A 21,100-nucleotide genomic window follows, 5' to 3' on the forward strand; every position below is an offset into this window, starting at 1 on the left:
ACTGTCAGAGGGGGAAGAGAAGAAGCTCTTTAGAAAGAGAATTCATTCCAATAAAAACCAAATGACAAAGGCAAAGGGGAGAAAAAGAGCTCTATCATCCCTACGAAATTCAGATCTCATTTTGCAAACTCCACCCAGGAGATGCTGACCTCGCGATGATACGTGTCCTGAGCTCATACACCTTCTCTGCAGTCCCATGAAATGAATGGGGGTTACCTGAATACTCGGCAATCCAACCACACATTATGGTTCCAGGTGCTTTAGTTTGCGTAGGCTCTTAAAATACAACTCAGTACTGGGCTACCAGTAATCCGACAAACTCAGCACGGAACTTTCATTCCTTACTTTCCAATATTCAGAAAGGACTCTGTTCTGGTCCCAGGGAGACTGACGCAGCCCCCGAGCCTCTACATACCCAGAACTCTTCTGACAGCTCTTTTGTTCCTACAGACACTAACATACAATAAAATGAAAACCTGAATGGCAAAGAGTATTAGAATTAAGCAGAACCTGGGATGGTAAAATGGTAAGAAAGTTCAGGAGCACTCACACAATGGCAACACAGTTTCCATTACAGGGATTTATAGCAAACACTGCCCTGGAGGAAGGCCGGTGCGTGGGGTGGGACCGGACACTACCTGCAGTTTAATGCATCCAATCTCTTGCTGTTAACAAACTGGACGCCTTAGATTTCTACTTCCAGATCTCCAAAGCACAAGTCTTTCTTTCTACAATTCCAAATTTCCAATTTTACCTTTCTTAATCATCCAGCATAATGTGCCTCTTCTATTACGTTCAAGCAGCTTGTGTCTCTGCCATGAACGTTAATACTTGACGGCGCCATGGATCTGTGCGTGCACATGACCAAGCGCTGTGACTGCAGGAATGTACATGGGAGTTCTCAGAGACACCGTGGCTAAGACAAAGTTGGGGGGGGGGTTGGTAAAACTTCAAAAGCTACAGTTATGCCTGTCATGTCACATGTCCTACCTATTACGTAGACTTATCTTCCTGACTCAAGAGTTCGTTTTTGGAAGTACCATAGAGATGGGTTAGCTTGACTTGAAAATTATGGAACTCTGTGGGACAATGTGAGGTGAGGGCTACTAAAACTACAAATACTTGAGGTGAGGCCTACAAATAGAACTATAACCAGCAGGGATCCGGTATCATGGGAATGAACAGGTTGTGAGTACAAAGAAAGCAATGAATTACAAGTTACCTCTTTTTTTTTTTAGCCCATGTTTTGATAAGGATTTACTTAAACATTACCCTCTGCCCCCCCCCCACACACACACTCAGAAAAAATGATATAATTGAAGACAAGATCTGCCATATGCAGAGTTAACATACATTACAGGAGCAATGTAAAGATGGGCAGGTACAACTGAAAAATCTTAACTGATGTTGAGAAGTAGCAAAATTTAAACTCTGTATCAAAGTGGAATTCAGTAATATAACATGGTAAAAAACCAGCAACCAAAAAACCCCTCAAAAGTTTAGTATTTTTCCCCACTCTAAAAATATAAAAACACACTAACTTCCAATATCAACTAAAGTATCATTCATCTGCTAAAGCACAAGAGGAATAAAGACCTACAATCACCCCAGTTTCAATAAGACATCTTTAGAGGATTCTGCGATTCTCAGGATATAATAGTTTGTACTCTGAACCAGAGGTAAATGTTTAGAAAAGACTAAATTGGGAGAAAACACACTAGGATTAAAGAAAGCTACCTTTTAGCTTGCCAGCATTTTAAATTTTGTTATATAAAAATATTTTCATAAAGTAAAATATAATTTTATACACAATCCCACATATTTTCACTGTATACCTGCTAACTTAAAAAAGGTGACCTTTCCCACTGATTCTCTGGAGTGTTTTAAGTGCTCACAAATGGGTATCTACCCTTTTTATGTACACAGAAGATGTTTTCAAAGAAAATATAAAGTACTCAAAAATTATTAGGAAGAAAGCTTTTCCCCTAAGAATCAAAGAAACTCAACAATCTAGACACTAAGTCTGTGTAGCTCAAAAAATTCAAGTACAGTATTTCTCCTTTACAAGGAGTGAAAATGCCACACAGTTTTGGAAATCTTCCCTTTTCTTTCTTTCTTTTCTTGGCCATTCCTTTTAATCAGTTACTTTGGCCATGAAAAAAAACAAAATAAAAAAAAACAAACAAAACCCACTGATTTTTCAACTAAAGAAAAGTACTATTTTGATAGTAGAAAAAATTCAAAGCCCACCATATTAAATCTGAATCAAGTTACTCCTATCCCACATTCTCTTTATTCCTTTAAGGTACTATGGTGAACTTCAAATAAAAATGTTCAATTTCTCAAAGACCCTATTTTAAAATATGCTTTTAATATATGCTACCATATAACATGAAAATCTACACATGAGTATGACTCACAGAGAAAGTGTCTATGATCAGGTAATGTCAAATTCTAGTAACAGTGATAGTCATGATAAAAGACAACAGTATTAACAAAATGCTTGCCATAAATGTAGACATATTCCTCTGTAACGTAAGATATACCTATGGCAGGGAGTGATAAAGGTGTACAGATTTGGAGAATACTGGAATTCATAAATAAAATAATTATAATTAAAGCTAACTCAGTTTGAAACATTTTCCTAAAAGATGAAAAAATAAGTATTACCTATTTGGAAAATTTAATCTTTTGTCCTTGTTACTTAGCTTTTCAGTACAACAAAAATTTAAAAATTCTGTAGCACCTGGCTGTCCCGCAGAAAAAAAATATAAGTTATAGATCTTATTTAAACTTTGTTTCAGAAAATAAAGGATTAATCAAAACCTCAAACCAAGTAGATCTGCACACCTGAGATCGGTTTTCTAACAGCTGTAGGATGCGTCGACTTCATTGCCATAGCTTTTGAAGCTAAGTTCTGTACCACATTCAAGTAACATCTATCGTCTATCACTAAGAAGCAACAAATGGCTGACAAAGCAGCGCCTGCAAAGATGACGGCTCCCACGGTAGATCCTTGTTGCACTGTGTCAGTACTTTCCGGATACTGAGAAACCGAACAGAATGTCAAAACGGAGGTTTGTCCCCCATTTGCATATCTTCAAAGTAGAAAAATTACTCACTGTTTTTGTAGATGTTGGCATACAGGTGAATATAATTTTGTAATAAATAACTACATACTGCCCAAAGACAATTCGAGAAAGACAGATGAAAAATACAGACGGGCCCTGAGCGAACTAGAACTCCTAAGAGCGCCAACAACTTGGCAGCAATTCTGGCTTCACCTTGGCTTTTTGCAAAAGCAGCAGAGCCCACGTTAACAAGCTCTCTGAATGGGCGACAAAATGGGGCGCAGCTGTGCATGCTAGAGCCACCATGTCAGAGTTTTGAGGTTCTTCTCCATCCATCGGATATTCAACTGGATGACTTCCAAAGCCTCCTGGACACAGTGAAGCCGAAAGGTTGCCTCTGACTGATTTTCAAAGAACGCCTGGACCTGTAAGTTGCACGCAGAAGTATTTCAAAAGAAGAACAGTATATCACAGGTAACTCTGAATATCCTTTTCAGATAAGCTTTAACTGAGTCATGGCTATGCTGAGGTCTTGGAAGAAGTACAGACAAGAAGGACTTTATTTTTAATTTATTTTTTATTTTTTAAAGATTTTATTTATTTATTTGAGAGAGAGATAGCAAGAGAGAGTAAGAGCAAAGCAGGGGAGCTGGGAGAGGGAGAAGCAGGCTCCCTGCTGAGCAGGAAGCCCGGCGCAGGACTCGATCCCAGGACCCCGGGGTCATGAACTGAGCCGAAGGCAGACACTTAACCCACTGAGCCGCCCAGGTGCCCCCAAGTACTTTAATATTCGAAGTATTTACATCAAGTTCCTGATCACACATGGTGAAATCTGAAGTAATTTTAAAAATGAATTCCCCTTATGCCCACAAGGATGAATTTTTCCAGTTTAGAATGGAAAAAAAAAAAAAAAAGCCAAATAACAGTAAATGAAGTAGTCTAAAGTTAGAATTAATGCCCAGTTCTACCCTTGGAATGGAATTCTCCGAAACTCTTTTTACTACCACTTAAAAAGAGAGTTGGCATATGCTGGTCTTAATTCAAAAAATGATTTGTATCAGGCAGACGAGGGAATACTGTTGAGAAGGGAATCAGAATTCTTCCTCATCAGAATTTGTCCTCATTGCTGGGTATCCCCCCTTAAGAAGTAATCCCAGGGCAGAATCGCTGGCACTGACCAAGGCCGACAGAGAGAAGGGGCAGAAACTGGCATGACAAGACACTGACTTAGACTGAGCAGCCTACGGGGAAAGGGTGACCCAGTCTCCCTGCTAACATTTTATACAACCAACCTCAGACAAATGCGCCTTTGTTGAAAACAGGTGTGTCGACCCAGCAACAATACTTTGTAGGGTATAGGACCCCAGATGAAACCTGAAGAAACAAAAATTTAAGAGCAAAAAGAGCAAAAACATGAGGCAGTTTTTGGGAAGCAAATGTCCTGAATGCAAAGGAATTACTTGACCGTACATTACACAGGCCAAAGGCAGACTGGGAGTCCTGCTCCTGGGTAATGAAGCTCAGTAAATCAGAAATAACCCCACACGCCCTCTCACTACCAGTGGGAAGGAAAGGTGGGCAGAAAGAAGCAGGAGTTACAGATACCCAGATAAATTATTAATTCATTTAATCGATTCAAAAATCACACCTTACCCCCAGAAATGCCATTACTATTTTGAAAGCAAAAAAGTCCTCCGTGTGCTGTCTGGGTGGGTGTGAGTTCCTCTCCAATCCCTTGGCAATGACGAGGTATTTTTCAACACACATAACTGAACAGCTATTCTGAAATAGTCCGTGGCCAGGTGAAACGAAGTGACCTAAGTGTCAAGCATGGCTGGGCATAATGAGTACCCGAAGGGAGCACCACTGTCAAATGACTCACGTTATGGGATTACATTTACAAGGGTGAAAATTTCTGGGTGTTTCAGTTAAACTGTCACTGAAGCATTTTTCCTGTCATAGCAGATCTTAAATCCTGTGAATCAACACAACATTGGGAACAGTTTCAAATGAAGAACGGGAGAATACTAAAAATTAGTAGTTATCTGAGAAACTTACTTCTGTACAAGCTTGTTCCAGTTCTCTTTGACAAAATCCCATGCCAGCAAGTGTCCAGGAAAACGTTGGCCAACTGTTCTAATGATGAATGACAGCTTTTGTGTTCGGATAATATCTCCACTGAGGCTATTTTTCATTAACCTGAAGAGCAAAGCAGATTTAGTTTCCAAAATTAGTATTTGTCATGAAGTGATCACTGAACTTAAAATCAGTGCTGGTCTCCTAATTAAGGTTCTGAAGCAATTCAAAGCATGTAAGTTTTGGGTTGGTCTAAGATTGATCAACAGATTGAAAACCTGTCATTTTTTTAAATGAAGGGAGAACTCACCAACAAGATAAGGACTTAAATATACTGTCACATAATAATAAATAGTTCTTGATGTAGTAAGGACATTTAGGAAATAAATTCAGGTAGAGTTTATTATAACTCTGAAGACTGGATTTTTTGTTGTTGTTAAAAACCTTATTTGATATGAGTAGATAGGTATATTGCTACTCTTAAAAAACTGGGCTGTTTGATGTAAAAAAACAAGAAACATTTTAGAATATGCTTTTAAAATTAATAGTTAACATTTATCGATACTTTATATGTACTAGATTATGTTCTAAATTCTTGACACAACAAGGCTTGAAATAGGGAATCATTACCTATCTCCATGTTACAGTTTAAGAAATTGAAGTTATGTAAAATTGACAGAGTTAACACAGCTGATGAATACTAAAGCCTGGTACGGAAACAAACGCAATTTTCATCTATCGTGCTACAATATCTGTTTCGAGCAGGAAAACACATATCCCCAAAAGAATGCAGAATGAGTTTTACTGGGAGGAAAAACCCAAATGCCCAACGAGATGTGATGGATTAGATAAATTCTGATAGAGCCGTACTGTGCGATACTGTGTAGCCATAGAAACAAATGAAAATATGCTTTATGAACGAACAGGGCCAATCTCAAAGACTGGTCATTCACTACAAAGAATGTTACAGAACACCGGCTACAGTATAAACCTATGTTCAATATATAAAATACACACCGGGACGGACACTGTTAACAGAGAGAAGAGAGTAAGATTGGAAGTGAAGGGTCATATGAGAGGGACTTTCACATTTTATTCCGTTTCCTCAGGTACTGTTTAAGTACTTTATAATGGGGAATTTATCGGTGTACTACTAGTTCAACACAAAATTATTATTGATTTAACAACAAAAACTTTTCTCTGTTTGCTTGGGTCAGAGGCTGGCTACTACTTTAGAGAAAATGACTACAGTGCGTCCTCTGGAAAGTGGGTCTGGGCAGGTGCTAAGAACATCTCTGGAACAGAAGGACTTACCTGAGCAAAGTTATGCAAGAGAAGCAATGAGAGCCAAGTGCCTCTCCCTTCCTTCCCACTGCTGACTGTCAAGATACCTGCGCATTTCTCCTGGTTACTTAGAGCTCCTCTACCCTGACCCTGATTGTTCTTCCTGCCAGGAAGCCCTACCTACTGCCCTTCTTACCCCATGTGACCCTACCATCTCTAGCTCTTCATCCGCTGGATACTAAAAAGGAAAGGTCTGGGGCGCCTGGGTGGCTCAGCTGGTGAAGCGTCTGCCTTCGGCTCAGGTCATGATCCCAGGGTCCTGGGATCGAGCCCCACATCAGGCTCCCTGCTCGGCGGGGAGCCAGCTTCTCCCTCTCCCTCTCCTGCTCCCCCTGCTTGTGCTCTCTCTCTCTGTCAATTAAATAAAATCTTTAAGAAAAAAAAAAAGGGAAAGTCTGACAAATTCACATGAATGTATAACATATGGCTTTTACGTGTTATCTTGTACTGAAGTGTCTGCATTTTCGAAATGATAAGCTTGGAGAGAGCAATGCCTTGCCCAAAAAAGAAAATGAAGCACGCACTGTGGAATCAAAAACAACATGCCAAATGATCATGAAGTTTTTAAGCACAAAGTAGAAGGGGACTGTGATTTTTGGCATCTCGCAATCTCTTTTAGGCAAAGTACCTCCTGCCCATCTGTACAGGTCCAGTCCCTGAGACGAAGCCCAACACATGCGGGCTCCTCCCCACACCGTCCAAGTAAAGGCTGGCCCAAAAGGAAAGGCAGGAAGAGGGAGATACCAGAGAAAGTGAGCTCCTCAAACCTAGGGGCACCATGTTTTTATGCTTTTGGTTTCTATATATCATATTGCTTGGGTGGTTTCGTACCAGTAAAGTTTCCGTACATCCTCTGAGCTGGCAAGAGCTTCAAGTATTTTATTCTTCTCTGCTTCAGAGTCTACAGAGACATACTTGCTTAATAGGAATGACCAGCCTTTCTCTGTTTTTGCTCCAACCTTGAACACAGTACTCATGACATCAGTAGGTAGGCTGTAAGAAAGGTACAAATATGAGAAAAACAAGGAAAAGAAATCCTGAATACAAAGGCAAGGAATTGACTAGTGGTGCTTGCGGAGTCAGAGCAGGTAACCGAAGAGTCTTTACAACTCATTGTCAAGAAAACATTTAATTCAGTGGGTTGCTACTTCCCCTGGTGGTGTGACTATAAAGAATATCAATTCAACTTAATGCAGTAATTCTTCACTGAGCACCCACAAAGAACCAGGCAGACAACTGGCTGGAAGCTGGGAAAGGGAAGAAGGAGACCCAGTCTCTGCCCTCTAGGAACTCAGAGGCTATCACAACGTACAGAATAAATCAGTGTATTGCCACGTAGTGTAACAAGTTCCATGGTGGAAATATAGCAGCAGGTGTGAGGGGAGTGGTGATAAGAGGGGAGGAAGCACAGTTTTCTGGCCTTATTAAGATCTCAGAGCTGGAAAAGACCTCAGAAGGTTATCCCAATCCCCCACCCCACCTCTCATCTGATGCTTGAATCTATTTCCATAATGCCCAGTAAGGAACATGGAGAGAACCAGTCATCATTAAAAACATGTCTACTTGGGGCACCTGGGTGGCTCAGTCATTAAGCATCTGCCTTCGGCTCAGGTCATGATCCCAGGGTCCTGGGATCGAGCCCCACATCGGGCTCCCTGCTCGGCAGGAAGCCTGCTTCTCCCTCTCCCACTCCCCCTGCTTGTGTTCCCTCTCTCACTGTGTCTCTCTGTCAAATAAATAAATAAAAATTTAAAAAAATGTCTAACTAACTGCTAACTCTACCTGCTATGTTATAGCCCTAAATTACAAGAGACTTGTTTGACAGCTCTCATCCATTCCGATGGCTGCTATAAAAAAGCAGAAAACAACAAGCCTTGGTGAGGATGCGACGAAACTGGAACTCCTCTGCCCTACTGGTGGGAATGTAAAATGGTGCTACCACTATGGAAAACAATATGGCGGTACCTTAAAAAATTAAAAATAGATCTACCATATGATGTAGCAATATCACTTCTAGGTATAGATCTGAAAGAATCGGAAGCAGAGTCTTGAAGAGGTATTTGTATACCTATGTTCACAGCAGCATTATTTGTAAAAGCCAAAAGGTGGAAGCAACTCAAATGTCTATCAATGGATGAAGCAATAAACAAAATACGGTGTATACACACAACGAATATATTCAGCCTTAAAGAGGAAGGACATTCTAACGCATGCTACAACATGGATGAACCTTGAGGACATGTGAAACAAGTCAGTCAGACAAAGACAAATACTGTACATTTCACTCACATAAGGTATTCAGAGCAGAAAACAGAACAGTGGCTGCCAGGGGCTGGGGACTGGAGAAAACAGAGAGTTGTCTGGGTAAGGAGTTCTAGTTTTGCAAGATAAAAAGTTCTGGAGATTCGTTGCTCAACAATGTGAATATACTTACACTACTGAACTGTACACTGAAAACACGTTAAGATAATAAACTTTATGTTTTATATATTTTACTACAATTTGAAAAAACAGTCTTGTTTGACAATACAAGTACACACATCACCTACGTTAACACTCAGGATGAAAAGATCCTGTTTTCAGTATATGGTATCAAGGTAAGGAAGAGGCAGAGAGCTCATTTGAGCAGAAGCGCACGTCACCTTTGAGTTCCGTTGGAGGCCACCCAGTCATCAAACAGCGTCATGGCTGTGGCGCTGCAGTTCTCGAGGCCGTGGACGCAAGCAAACTCCAGCAAGACTGACCGAAGCTCCCGGGCACACGGGGGGCCTTCATCAGTCCAAGTCTGCTGCCGGATTTGGCTTCGAAGTAATTTAGATACCCTGGTCTACAGAGACAAATTGTTAACAATAATCAGGACAATCACAGAAAACTCAGGATGGCTAGATCTTTTTCCCCCAACGTTTACCCAAAGAGAAAATAGGAGGGCCTCGGTATTCCTCAATAAATATCCACTGACAGAGGAAGCCCACGTACAGCTGGGTGAAACCATTCAGTAACAAAGACTACACACCGGCTGCTATTGCCGGGGGCGGGGGGGGGGGCTGTCTCTCAGTTACATGACACAGAAAGAACTGATGACTGCACTGCAGTAGTGAGCCTGTCTTCTGTGTGTACTCGGTGAGAAGATATTTTCCTGCCAAAAAGTATCACCTATCGCCACTGCCAGAAGCGAGTTGGGACTTTCTGACCTCATGACTTTAGACTCCATAAATCCATAAAACAATGAGAGAAGAATATACTTCTTTACCGACAGGTAATGTTTTAATGTTTCTGAATGCAATATTAAAGGCATACTTAAAATATCAACTAGCGTGATGATCTAACAAGTTAATCCAATCGAATTAGCAAGAAAATGGGGCGTGCAGGCAAGAAGAGTTGTTTATAGTTATTTCCCCACCCTCAACTATATATTTAAAAAATTTTCAGACCTGTAGTAAAGCAACAAGAAGAGTACAGTGAATACCCATATGCTGGATTCATTGGTTTGTAACACTCCTACGCCCCAGAAAATTAGTTCAAGTTCTTTACAGAGCATCTTGTTCTTCCAGAGCACCACTGTCAATACCTAAAATGAACCCTAGTTGGAGCGTTTTAAACTGCTGACGCCATTTTCTCAGCAGCCCTTCTCTAAGTCAGTCTCCTGTGGAGCTATGAGAAAGAAAAAAAGGAATCTGTGCAAGGAGAAGGACTCAGAGTTTGTGATAACATGTCAACTCGCTTTTGTTTGCTTCAAAAGCAATGGAATAGAGAACAGACACCTTGTGGAATGCGTAACAAAGCCTGCGAGTTATTGAGAGGACATGAAGTGGAAAAATACTTGCCATGCAGACTGATAAGCCAAGGGACATAAAAGCAACGCAGGGGATCCTACGGATACACACGGCTGCACTGGACGCGCTGTCTGCCACTGGCCTGACATTCTCAGTGGCATGATAGCGAACCATCCCAAATGAACACAGGATAAAAGAAAATTCAAAGCTACTCATAACTGTCAAGTAGAAACAAAAGAAGAATGAGAGGAAAAAAAGTTACATGCTTGAGATACTACTAAAAAAAAAAAAACTCAGTGGAGAAAAATGTCAGTGAGAGTTTACTAAAACATATGGACACAAGTAGGGAAAAAAAAAAAAATGGCCCGTTAAAATACTGGAAGCAAGGGAAGCCTGACACTTGAAGGTGCTAAGGCTAGTTAGTTCCTGAGCAGTTACTCCGCTGAAGTTACAGGGTGCAGTTTTACTAGTCATTTCTGGTACCAAATATTTAAGATGAAACCCCCAAGGAGTTGATTTTACATATATTTCAAATGATAATGTAACAGAGCAAAAGGCTTTATTTTAAAAATAATTCTGTTTTTAGAAAATTCCCACTTTATCATTTTTATAAGTAATCCAGGTTACATTTTTAATATTAATAAATCATATAACAAGTGCTTCTTTATTGAAGCAAGTACTTCAAACAGAGAACCTGTTTTTCCATGGTTCTAAATTTTTTTTTTAAATTTAAACTCATTAAATGATAGAATCCAATCCTCTGATTTCATAAAATGAAAATGGCAAGTGGGGAGAGAAAATAAATGGAGGGGTTATACAAGCTACAAACACTGGGTACGCAATAAAATGCAAGAACAGTTACACAAAATGATTCTTAAAATAAAACAGACAGGAAAGATGGTGGCACTTATATTATGTATTACATTTTGATTTACTGCTTTAATTTTACACTGATATGCCCAGGGAGTTCTTTCTTGGGTCAACTCAGCTTCTTAAAAGTGAAGTGTCAGCTTTTATTGCAAAATGTTTACCCCACCAATCCCTCATATGTAAAAGAATGACAGGCTTGCAAGTGATGAAACAGGAATATGGCTGGGATCAGATGTTGGGATTAGATGTTAACATCAGATGTGAACGATTTGACAAAATTCAAAAGTGCCTCCAGACCCTATCCACCCCCCAACACCACAGCATACATCACAAAATGGGATATAGATGTATGTGTTATATAGGTATGTGCAGCCTAGATAACAAAATGACCAATATATGTCCATAATGCTCTGGTGACAACAACATAAAAAATTAATTAGACACCAGTCTTAATCACAAATACTATTTGAAGATTGGATCCAAGGACTCAGAAATGTCTGCTGTTCCATCTCTAACTATAGTATCAGATTTTATATTTTGAGAGCTTTGATGGTACCAGAACACCCTCCGAATTTTAGAGACAGTTTCTCCCTCTTGATGACCTAAAGCAACCTGACTTTTAACTAACAATCAAGTGTACGAAAATCTCCAGCAATACAAGGGCCCATAGGCTCACAAACACACACTAAGCCTGCCCTTGTCCTCTAAGCATCCATCCCCTGGGCCCCAGCCTGATGTATGTTCTTAATAAATACATGCCTGCCCAGCAAACTGGAAATCATCATCTGGGATGATGACGCAGAGTTACTCGAGTGTCAAAGAAAGAAAATATTCAGAAGATCTAACTCCTTAGATTGAATTTAGCATCTGTGTTCACAGCATAGAGACAGCCTGAGGTAAGTATCAAGTGCTTTCTGACACTAGGCTCTCAAAAGAGTTATTGGAGAGGCAGGGGGAAGAATGGCTTCTGCCACCATGAAATTTAATTAGCTGGGCAGCTTCAAGAACATTCTGCTAACTCTTAAAGTATATTCACTACCAGCATGATCCTTCAATAGTAAAAAAAAAAAAAGAAAAAAATGAGTGATATGTACTAAAGTTATTTATTGCTACCTATACTAGGTTGAATAGTGTCCCCCCAACATTCATGTCTGCTTAGAATCTGTGAATGTAAACTTATTTGGGAATAGGTTTTTGCAGATGCAATCGATTTAAGATAAAGTCATACTGAATTATGGTGGGCCCAAATCTACTGACTGGTGCCTATATAAGAACAGGGAAATTTGGACACAGAAACAAAGAGAGAATGTTATGTCAAGACAGAGGCAGAAATTGTAGTTGTGCATCTACAAGCTAAGGAATGCTAAGTACTGCTGGCAACCACCCGAAGCTAGGAGAGATGCAAGAAGAGATTCTCCCTCAGAAGGAATCCATCTGCCCTGCCAACACTTTAATTTTGGCCTTCTAGCTTCCAGAACTGTGAGAGAATATGTTTCTGTTGTTTTAAGACAATAAGGTTGTACTAATTTATTATGGCAGCCAAAGGAAACTAAATTACTACCCCAAATGGTGTTGATTTGATATGGCACTAATAACCTCCAAAGTAATCATAAAAATTCAATAATAAAAAAATCTATGTATACAATGAAGCACACTGGTGCTGGATCAACTGGATGGCCATATCAAAAAAAAGAATCTTTGTGTCTAACTCATACCATACACAAAAATCAATTCCAGATGGATCATAGTTCTAAATGTGTAAGGTAAAATCATAAAGTTTTCAGAAGAGAACAAAGGAGAATACCTGTGGGTTGGCAGATTTCATACACAAAAATTAAGAATTTATGCTAATCAAAAAACATCATTAAGAGACTGAAAAAGCAAGCCTGAGGGGGAGAAGATACTTGCAAATGTACATGAGCAACAAAGGACTCCTATCCTGAATATATAAAGAGCTCTACAAATCAATCAGAAAAAGGCAGAAAATCCAATAGAAAAAACGTTAAAGACCTGGGCACTTAACCAAAGTGTACCTCCAATGGTCAATAAACAAATCAAAAGGAATTCATCTTCACTAGTCATTAGGGAAATACAAAGTTTTTTTTTAAAGATTTTATTTATTTATTTATTTATTTGAGAGAGAGCACGAGAGTGGGGTGAGGGGCAGAGGGAAAAGCAGACTCCCCGCTGAGCAGGGAGCCCGATGTGGGACTCAATCCTGAGACTCCAGGATCATGACCTGAGCAGAAGGCAGATGCTTAACCAACTGAGCCACCCAGGCACCCGGGAAATACAAATTAAAGCCAAAATTGCAATGCCACTATGCATCCATCTGGATGGCTAAAAGGAAAAAGATTACTATTAATATGAAGTGTTGACAAGGATACAGAGCCAGAATAGAACCAAATTCTCATGCACTGCTGATGGAGCACAAACTGATACACCGTTGAACAATGATTTGATAGTATAGTATTAACTATAAATATGTTATGACTCAGCAATTCCACTTCCAGACACATACCCCATAGAAATACATACATATATGTAACAAAGATATATATAAGAATATTCATAGCAATGCTATTTGTAATAGCTCCAAACTGCAAACAACTCAAATGTCCATCTATAGTAGCTGAAGTGGCTACCAAAAGGCCAATCTCTTTCATATACTAATAGTACAAAGTCAGTGTTGGATTCTAAGTGTCTCCTAAAGAGACCAATAAGTTATTTGCATACTTCTTGGAAATGCACACAAATACTATAAAAAATTTTATTAACATTTTGGATATAAAAGAAATCTCAAATATTAAGTTGACAACTTTATTTTCAAGGGCACTAGATGTAGGTCTGTCATCTTAAACCTTAAACACATGGTCTACAAGTTTTTCAAATGGTTTTAATTTATAATCTTAGTTTAAAAAAATGATAGCAAAGAAACAGCCTTGATTTTTCCAACCAAAAGGTATCCTTTGAAAGATGACATTGCTAGAATACAAATTAATTTAAAATACAGCAACATAACACAAACTGGGCTTCAGAGTGGAACTAATCTGGGTTTGAAGCTCAGCTTTGTAATTTACTAGGTAACTGATGTGGGGGAAGTTATTTAGTCCCCCCATTTATCCAATGGGGGTAGAAATATCTGTCTGGCATTGTGTGAGGATTAAACAAGATAATCTACGTTAAGCACTTAAGATGGTGTGCAGAATATAACAAGCACTGAAATGAATCAGTTTCTGGTGTGTTTCACTCATTTGCTCAGTATTTACAATGGGCTGAGTCACATTCTGAAGACACTGTTTTTTATTAAGGATGGTAAGAGACAGCCTCTGATACAGAAGAATGATAAAAATCTTAATAATTAGGAAAGACCTCAGAAATCATCTAACTTAAGCATCACACTTATGGGTGGCTCCTTTGGGGTCAGATCAGAGACCTGGGGGGAAGGGTGCTTCTCAAGCTCCATACGGCCCACCAGCTGTGCCTTGCCTTCCCCCGCTGTGAATAGTGTGTGATGGGAGAACTCATCACAGAAGATGTGCAACAGCCTAGTAAGAGGCAGAGAGGAGGTTGTTTAAAAGAAAAAAAAAAAAGATGTAATCCAACCTCTTCTTTTCACCAGTGAGGACACCGAAACCCTAAAAGACATTCTAATTTCTGGTTCAATACTTTCTTCCTTTTTCTGAAAGCTGCCTTTTGCCTAGTCTCTGGAAAACCTGACCGGTCTCCAAAGCAAAACCTATTGTCAGAATGTGCTGATTCAGAGAGTAAGATGAAACAAAGAATTCATCTCTTCCTCCCAAGCTTTTACTCTGTCAACAGTTTAATACTGCAAGATTAGTATTAAATCTAATTTAATACTAATTAGGCAACTGGTTTTAAAAAAGGTAAAGCAGTCACCAATGCCAAGATTCCTTTAGTACTCTGCAGAGAAATATATCCACCAGCATCACCCTCCGTTAAGAGGTCACAGTAAGGACTCTTAAAACAGAATATTCTCAGTACAAACATCACTGTCATTTCACAATGACCACCTGGAAACCAATGGGGAACACCACATTGCAAAAGGACCTACTTCAAGCATTTACTATATAAATGAACCGGGATTTGAATAGAGAAGGTTTCTTTTCATGTGACCTCATTTTGACGTCAGGGTCAGAAGTCTTTAATTTGATATTCAAACAAGACCATGTTATGCTAAGCCTTTTATCAACTCTTCCTGGTAAGCAATGTCATTATGATTCAAAGTAAAGATTTTGCAACTAGGAAAACAAAGAAAAGGGACCGTGGCTGGTTGCTTTTTCAGCCTATTACTCTGCTGAACAGAACTGTGAATGACAACATTAAAGGCAAGCAACAAAAGACACGTTGGCAATAAGGGAGACTTACCACTACTCTTGAGGCCAGATCCATGTATCCCAGCTTTTCAAGGAGATTATAGATGAGGCCGGTCTGGAACAGGGCTTCAGTGATGGGTGCGGTATAGGTCTCATTTCCAAGGTAATCAATCAAATCAAAGGCCCTCTGAAGAGATACCTTGCCTAGGCTAAAGGGTAATAGAACAGAAAAGTCAATATGCTGAGGGAGAGAAACTCTATAGGCATGCAGAAAAACTTTATGAATAGATGGTGAGTCTTGAAGAACTAAAATTTAAGCTTAGAGTGGAATTCTGTAAAGTTAGACTAAATATTATTATCTTTGATTAAGTTCATGTGTATGACCCAAGGTTAAAGATACATTTCATGAGAAAGATACACAAGAGCTCAAGTTTTATTCCCTAAGTCACCTGTAAATTGCTACTGACTCATGAAAAGTATTACACTGTCTTAAGTGGGAAAAGATGAAGAGTACTAATTTTATTTATTTATTTATTACATTTTCCAAGTGAGGACAAGTGGCATAAAGAGGATTTGAATCAAAAAGAAAATATTTCATTATTTGTACGGGAATTTGTCACATTGTGAATTTATGGTGAGTATATTTTAAAAATTAACCATTTAGGAGAAATCAAAACAATGATGGCTCAGATGATGTAAGGTCACTTCATAAAAAATGAACCAAAATAAGAAGGTCAAGCACCGTCAGAAAGAACACTTCTGAATATTCCATGTGTCTCTAGACCCATTAACAGCCTAAGGTGGTAATCTTACTATGCAGAGGATATCTATACACATGACTGCCATCCATGGTTTTGGGATTCTGTAATGCACGGAGTGGTTAGCAGGCAAGCTGTACAGAAGTAAGAAGGCCCCAACTCTCAGACACATCACTCAAACCAGTGGGTAGGCACTAAGCCTCATGCCTAAACTAAATGTTATTTGAAAGGAATTCTCTCATGAAATAAAGCCTGAACTCCTACATTAATTTATTCAGCAAACATGTGTCCTACTTGTTGGTATGGACAAGTCTTAAGATATTACTTAAATCTTGTTATTTAACTGTTCACTATGTTTGTAGTGGATGTTTCTATATGGATTATAACACCCTTGAAGGCAAGGATTATATCTTACATCTTCCCAATCATCCAAAACAAGTAACACCTAACAGGCAATACATGTGCTAGTTCTTTTGAACTGTTTTTCTTAAGTGTTCTTTTCGGTAAAACATTTGTTTAAAAACAAACAAACCAACCCAAACCACGCACACGTACCCTGCAAGTTCAAAGATGTTGTTGATGAGGTTGGCTCGGTCTTTGTCACTCAGGACATAAGGATTTGTTTTCAGCTGTTTGATTAGTGCTTCCCAATCATCATCCTCATAATGTACAATATAATAGCCATTCATGTTTGTATTGACTTTGACCCACTGCACTTCTTCTGTAAGATTGATGACATCTAATACAGACCGAAAAATGAGAGAGAGGAGAGATAACAGGGGAAGAAAAAGTATTGAATGGATGTTTTGTTTGTTTCAGTTAATACAGTATACTGTTACATTTAATTATTCTACTAAGAACCTAAATGTTTGCCTTCTAGTACAGTTATTTTAATGTTAGCAAAGATCACCACTCATTCATTTAAAAATTTTTTTTTTTTTACTTAAATTCAAGTAGCCAACATATAGGATACGTCATTAGTTTTTGATGTAGTATTCAACGATTCATTAGTTGCGTATAACACCCAATGCTCATCACATCACGTGCCCTCCTTAATGGATAAAGAAGATATGGTACATATATACAGAGGAATATTACTCAACCATCAGAAAGGATGAATACCTACCATTTACCACTCATTCATTTAACAATTATTTATTTAATGGTGAAAAAGGTAGAAATGCCCCTTCTTCCACAGATCTTACTCTAATGTAGTCAGGCAAAGAGAGTATCCTCTAAATGTTATTGATGGAAAAAGAAAACATGGCATTCTATGGAAGAACACAAAAGAAATGCTTCACCACCTAGTGGAGGTTAGGAGAGATTTCTGGGAAGAAATGACATCCAAGTTGAGAGTTCAAGATATACAGGTGTATTAAGCAGGTGATGAGGGACCCTAAGTGTTCAAGGCCCAGAGATAAAGTGTACATGTTATCCATGCACTGAACTGACTCCCAAGTTCATTGTGGCTGGAGGAGAGAAACAGGGAGAAAGAGTAAGGGTGTGTAGGGTGAGGAAGCAGGGAAGATAGTGAAAGAACTATGTAAAATGTGTTCCATCTCAGCCTTTGTCTTTCATTACACTGGAGGAAGAATAAATGAAGCCATTTAGAAAAGTCACATAATTCAAAGCTAGCAAAAATAAGTATTAGGGGAGGATTAAGATCTCATTCAGCACAAACAAATAACTCAGTTAAAATAAGAAAGTGATATGCATTTTTTGGGTCCCTACCATTACATACATAAATGGTAGAAGAATTGTTGGAAACTTATATAAAATGATTTCAATTAATAAGGAGTTATAAAATATATGACTACAAAAATATATTACTACAAAATATATCTAGGAATTTTTAAAATCCTTTAAATTACTATCGAGAAAAGTCCTTTAAGTAAGTTGGCAACAAAGACGCGGATTTATTTTTTCTTTTAAAGATTTTATTTATTTATTTTGAGAGAGAGAGAATGAGAGAGAGAGAGCACATGAGGGGGGGAGGGTTAGAGGGAGAAGCAGACTCCCCGCCGAGCAGGGAGCCTGATGCGGGACTCCATCCAGGGACTCCAGGATCATGACCTGAGCCGAAGGCAGCTGCCCAACCAACTGAGCCACCCAGGCGCCCAAGACGTGGATTTAATATAATAGTTAAGGGTATGCCTCTAAGCATCTCCAGATTTACTATTAGAATACAGTTCCATGAGCTTACTATTTTGTTTACGGCTAATCCCTCAGTGCCCAGAACAATGTTCCTAGCAGACACTCAAAAAATCCTTGATGAATTAATAAATGAATGGACAAAATAACTATGTCAAAGTAAATGTTTTCAAAACAAACCTAAATAAGGTTTATAGATGTTTACAAAGTAAGTTTTCTTTCCAATTTTAAAGTAAGGAGTACTAATTTTTAAAAATTATTGAAGAGGAACGGAGATAAGGAAAATAATCTGAATTCAGACAATAATAGCTTTGTAGGGTGTATTTCATGCCAAGAGTTTTCCGATACACGTTCTAATTGATGTAATATTTCACATAGTGGATAGATATGCATTTATCTTTATACTGCTTTTTTACCTATCAGATTCTACGCCGAGCCATTTTTCTACTGTCTTCATATGCAGTATTCAAATATTTTCACAAATTCCACTTAAAAACCTACCACAGTTTAACCCATCTCTTATTTGGAAATATTTAGGCTGTTTTAAAATTTGCACTATCATAATAACTCTGTATGATGGTTTTTGCACATAAAATGCTTTAGGAACACATTTAAATTTTGTACCTGAAGTTTCAGGGTCTATAAACTTCAAAAGCATGAATTATTAAAATTTATCAGATTCTCTTAATACCTTAGTTAGTCCAATTCTACTGAAACTACAAAGGATGTTTAATATGGAAAAGACTTACATTCTGCTCATGTCTTAACATGACATACCAGATAATCAGTCTTTTTCACTAGAAAATTCCATACTAATTTGTGTTTTATGGCTGATACAGCAGCAGATGGGAAAGATCAACTACATTAATAGGATTTATTCCTTTTCATAGAGCAGAATACAGTTCTAAGGAATTATTGTGAGGACAAAGTAGATGCTCTAGGTTGGAGACGTTTTAAAAAACAATGACTAATGAAATTAACTTTATCATTAACTATGGCAAAAATATTGACATTCTCCAGGTCAGCCAACACAATTTCCTGCAGAGCTTTTATTAAGAAAGAACCTTGGGAATAAGGACTAAGGAGCTCCAAATCTCCCTTTGCCAAAAAAAGAAGCAAGAAATGGAAGTATGGCAATTCTTCCACTGGATGGATGCAGGAAAATACTGAAATACAGTGTATTTTGGCTGATAAGCAATTTGCCGTGTTGCTACTTTGGCCAAGTCCAGACGGTAAAAAGGAGGAAGGCAGCTGGGAGTGTATTTGAAATTATTACTGTCATCTGGATGACAGAATATAAAGCAGCGCAGCCAACAGCAGAGAGAGGGGAGTTATCATTTAAAGAATCAACATATTAGTCTCCTTCAGGTCTTCTGAATGATCCAGAATGAAGGACCTTAAAACCACAGGTATCAAAAAATAATAGTTTTGCACACAAGGGAGGTAACTACATCCTACAGCTCAAATGTGGATGAGGCTACCCTCATATGTTTTTAATTTATCTTAATCATTAACAGATTAAGAGTTCAATTTTCACAGTTCATTGAGTATTAAAAAAGAATAACTCCAATCTTGTATGGCAGAAGCCCAGATGAAGTAATTTAGTAGTGATTTTAAAAACCATTTGTCAGTGAGTTACGAAAATCAACTACTGTTTTATACAGAAACATTAAAACACAGAAACAAAAAACAAGTTCTTACAACAAAGTTGAAAAATCGCCTGCGCAGCTTGCTCTAGAGGCCTAGAACGATATACGCAGCTGAACTACATCCCCTCTTGTTCAAAAGCATTCCTTTCTCCAATACCCTTTATTCTCCTTTATTTTATTAGGGGGGGAAAAGGCAAGAGCAAAGGATGGTACATGATAAATATCTTAATTACATGCCCTTCCTTATTCTTTTTTTCCAAATATGCCTTTCATTCAAAGACAATGACAGGTCTAGTTTCAGATACATCCTTCTGGCACAGTGATATCATGAATGTTTCACATTCAATTTAATATAAAGATTTCCTATAGTTAAAGAGCTTAGGTCTGAGTAAGATGTGGATGAGAGAGGGGATGGGGAGGGAAAAGGGGTGAAAAGGAAGAGAAGGGAGAGGGAGACACTCACTATTTGAGTGTAATTTCCTCAATACGTAGCTTGAAAAAATGGCCCCTTTCACACCATCTTATGCCTAACTATTAATCACTCAAAATTCATGTATGTGGGGAAAAGTGACAAAGATACTGATCAAATATAACTCCTATATTTGATTGAACAAATGGACTAACCCAGCAACCCTGGCATTAGAACACATGGAAATATACTATAGATTTAACACATCACCAAGAGAACACACTGTACTAAAGTCATCTGGCAAAAAATAAGCCTCTGTAGTCATTGTCCCTGCTACATTTCTTTTGAGACTAGAAAAAAATTAAAATGCAATTAAAATAAGAGTGCTTCTCACCAGAGCATTAGGAACCAAGAAGACCCGTCTTCAGGGGCAATCACTGTCTTGTGAGGACAGAACATTTTCAGTGTGGACTCTCAAAACCTGAACTCTCAAAACCAGGAATTAAAACGGCAGCAGCGGCAGCGGGGGGAATGACATTTGGGAAGAGGAAGTAACCAACACTGCTTTCATCATCTGTTGCCTCAGTTCCAGCTCCAGATTCAACCAATTATATTATAGCACATTTTGCATATTCCCCTTTATCGAGAATACTTTCAAAGGA

The 21,100-nt window shown here is 38.5% G+C and overlaps 1 protein-coding gene across 3 annotated transcripts in view; it reads right to left on the minus strand.

Moving 5' to 3' along the window:
• Positions 1-2,349: 2,349 nt before the first annotated feature.
• LNPEP (leucyl and cystinyl aminopeptidase) overlaps positions 2,350-21,100 on the minus strand; it is an 81,959-nt gene continuing 63,208 nt past the window's right edge. For 2 of the 3 annotated variants that reach the window (XM_078067008.1, XM_078067009.1), the window contains exons 12-18: positions 16,785-16,968; positions 15,524-15,680; positions 9,134-9,318; positions 7,323-7,484; positions 5,130-5,270; positions 4,364-4,445; positions 2,350-3,496 (exon numbers count right to left, since the gene is read on the minus strand). In XM_078067008.1, the coding sequence (XP_077923134.1) occupies positions 3,365-3,496; positions 4,364-4,445; positions 5,130-5,270; positions 7,323-7,484; positions 9,134-9,318; positions 15,524-15,680; positions 16,785-16,968 (1,043 nt within the window). In that variant the 3' untranslated portion in view covers positions 2,350-3,364. Of the gene's footprint in view, positions 3,497-4,363; positions 4,446-4,681; positions 5,047-5,129; positions 5,271-7,322; positions 7,485-9,133; positions 9,319-15,523; positions 15,681-16,784; positions 16,969-21,100 lie in introns of those variants that run through there. The other variant, XM_078067010.1, reaches the window with a different exon arrangement.

The sequence above is a fragment of the Halichoerus grypus genome, chromosome 2, assembly GCF_964656455.1.
Source record: "Halichoerus grypus chromosome 2, mHalGry1.hap1.1, whole genome shotgun sequence".
In the NCBI taxonomy this organism is placed as follows: domain Eukaryota; kingdom Metazoa; phylum Chordata; class Mammalia; order Carnivora; family Phocidae; genus Halichoerus; species Halichoerus grypus.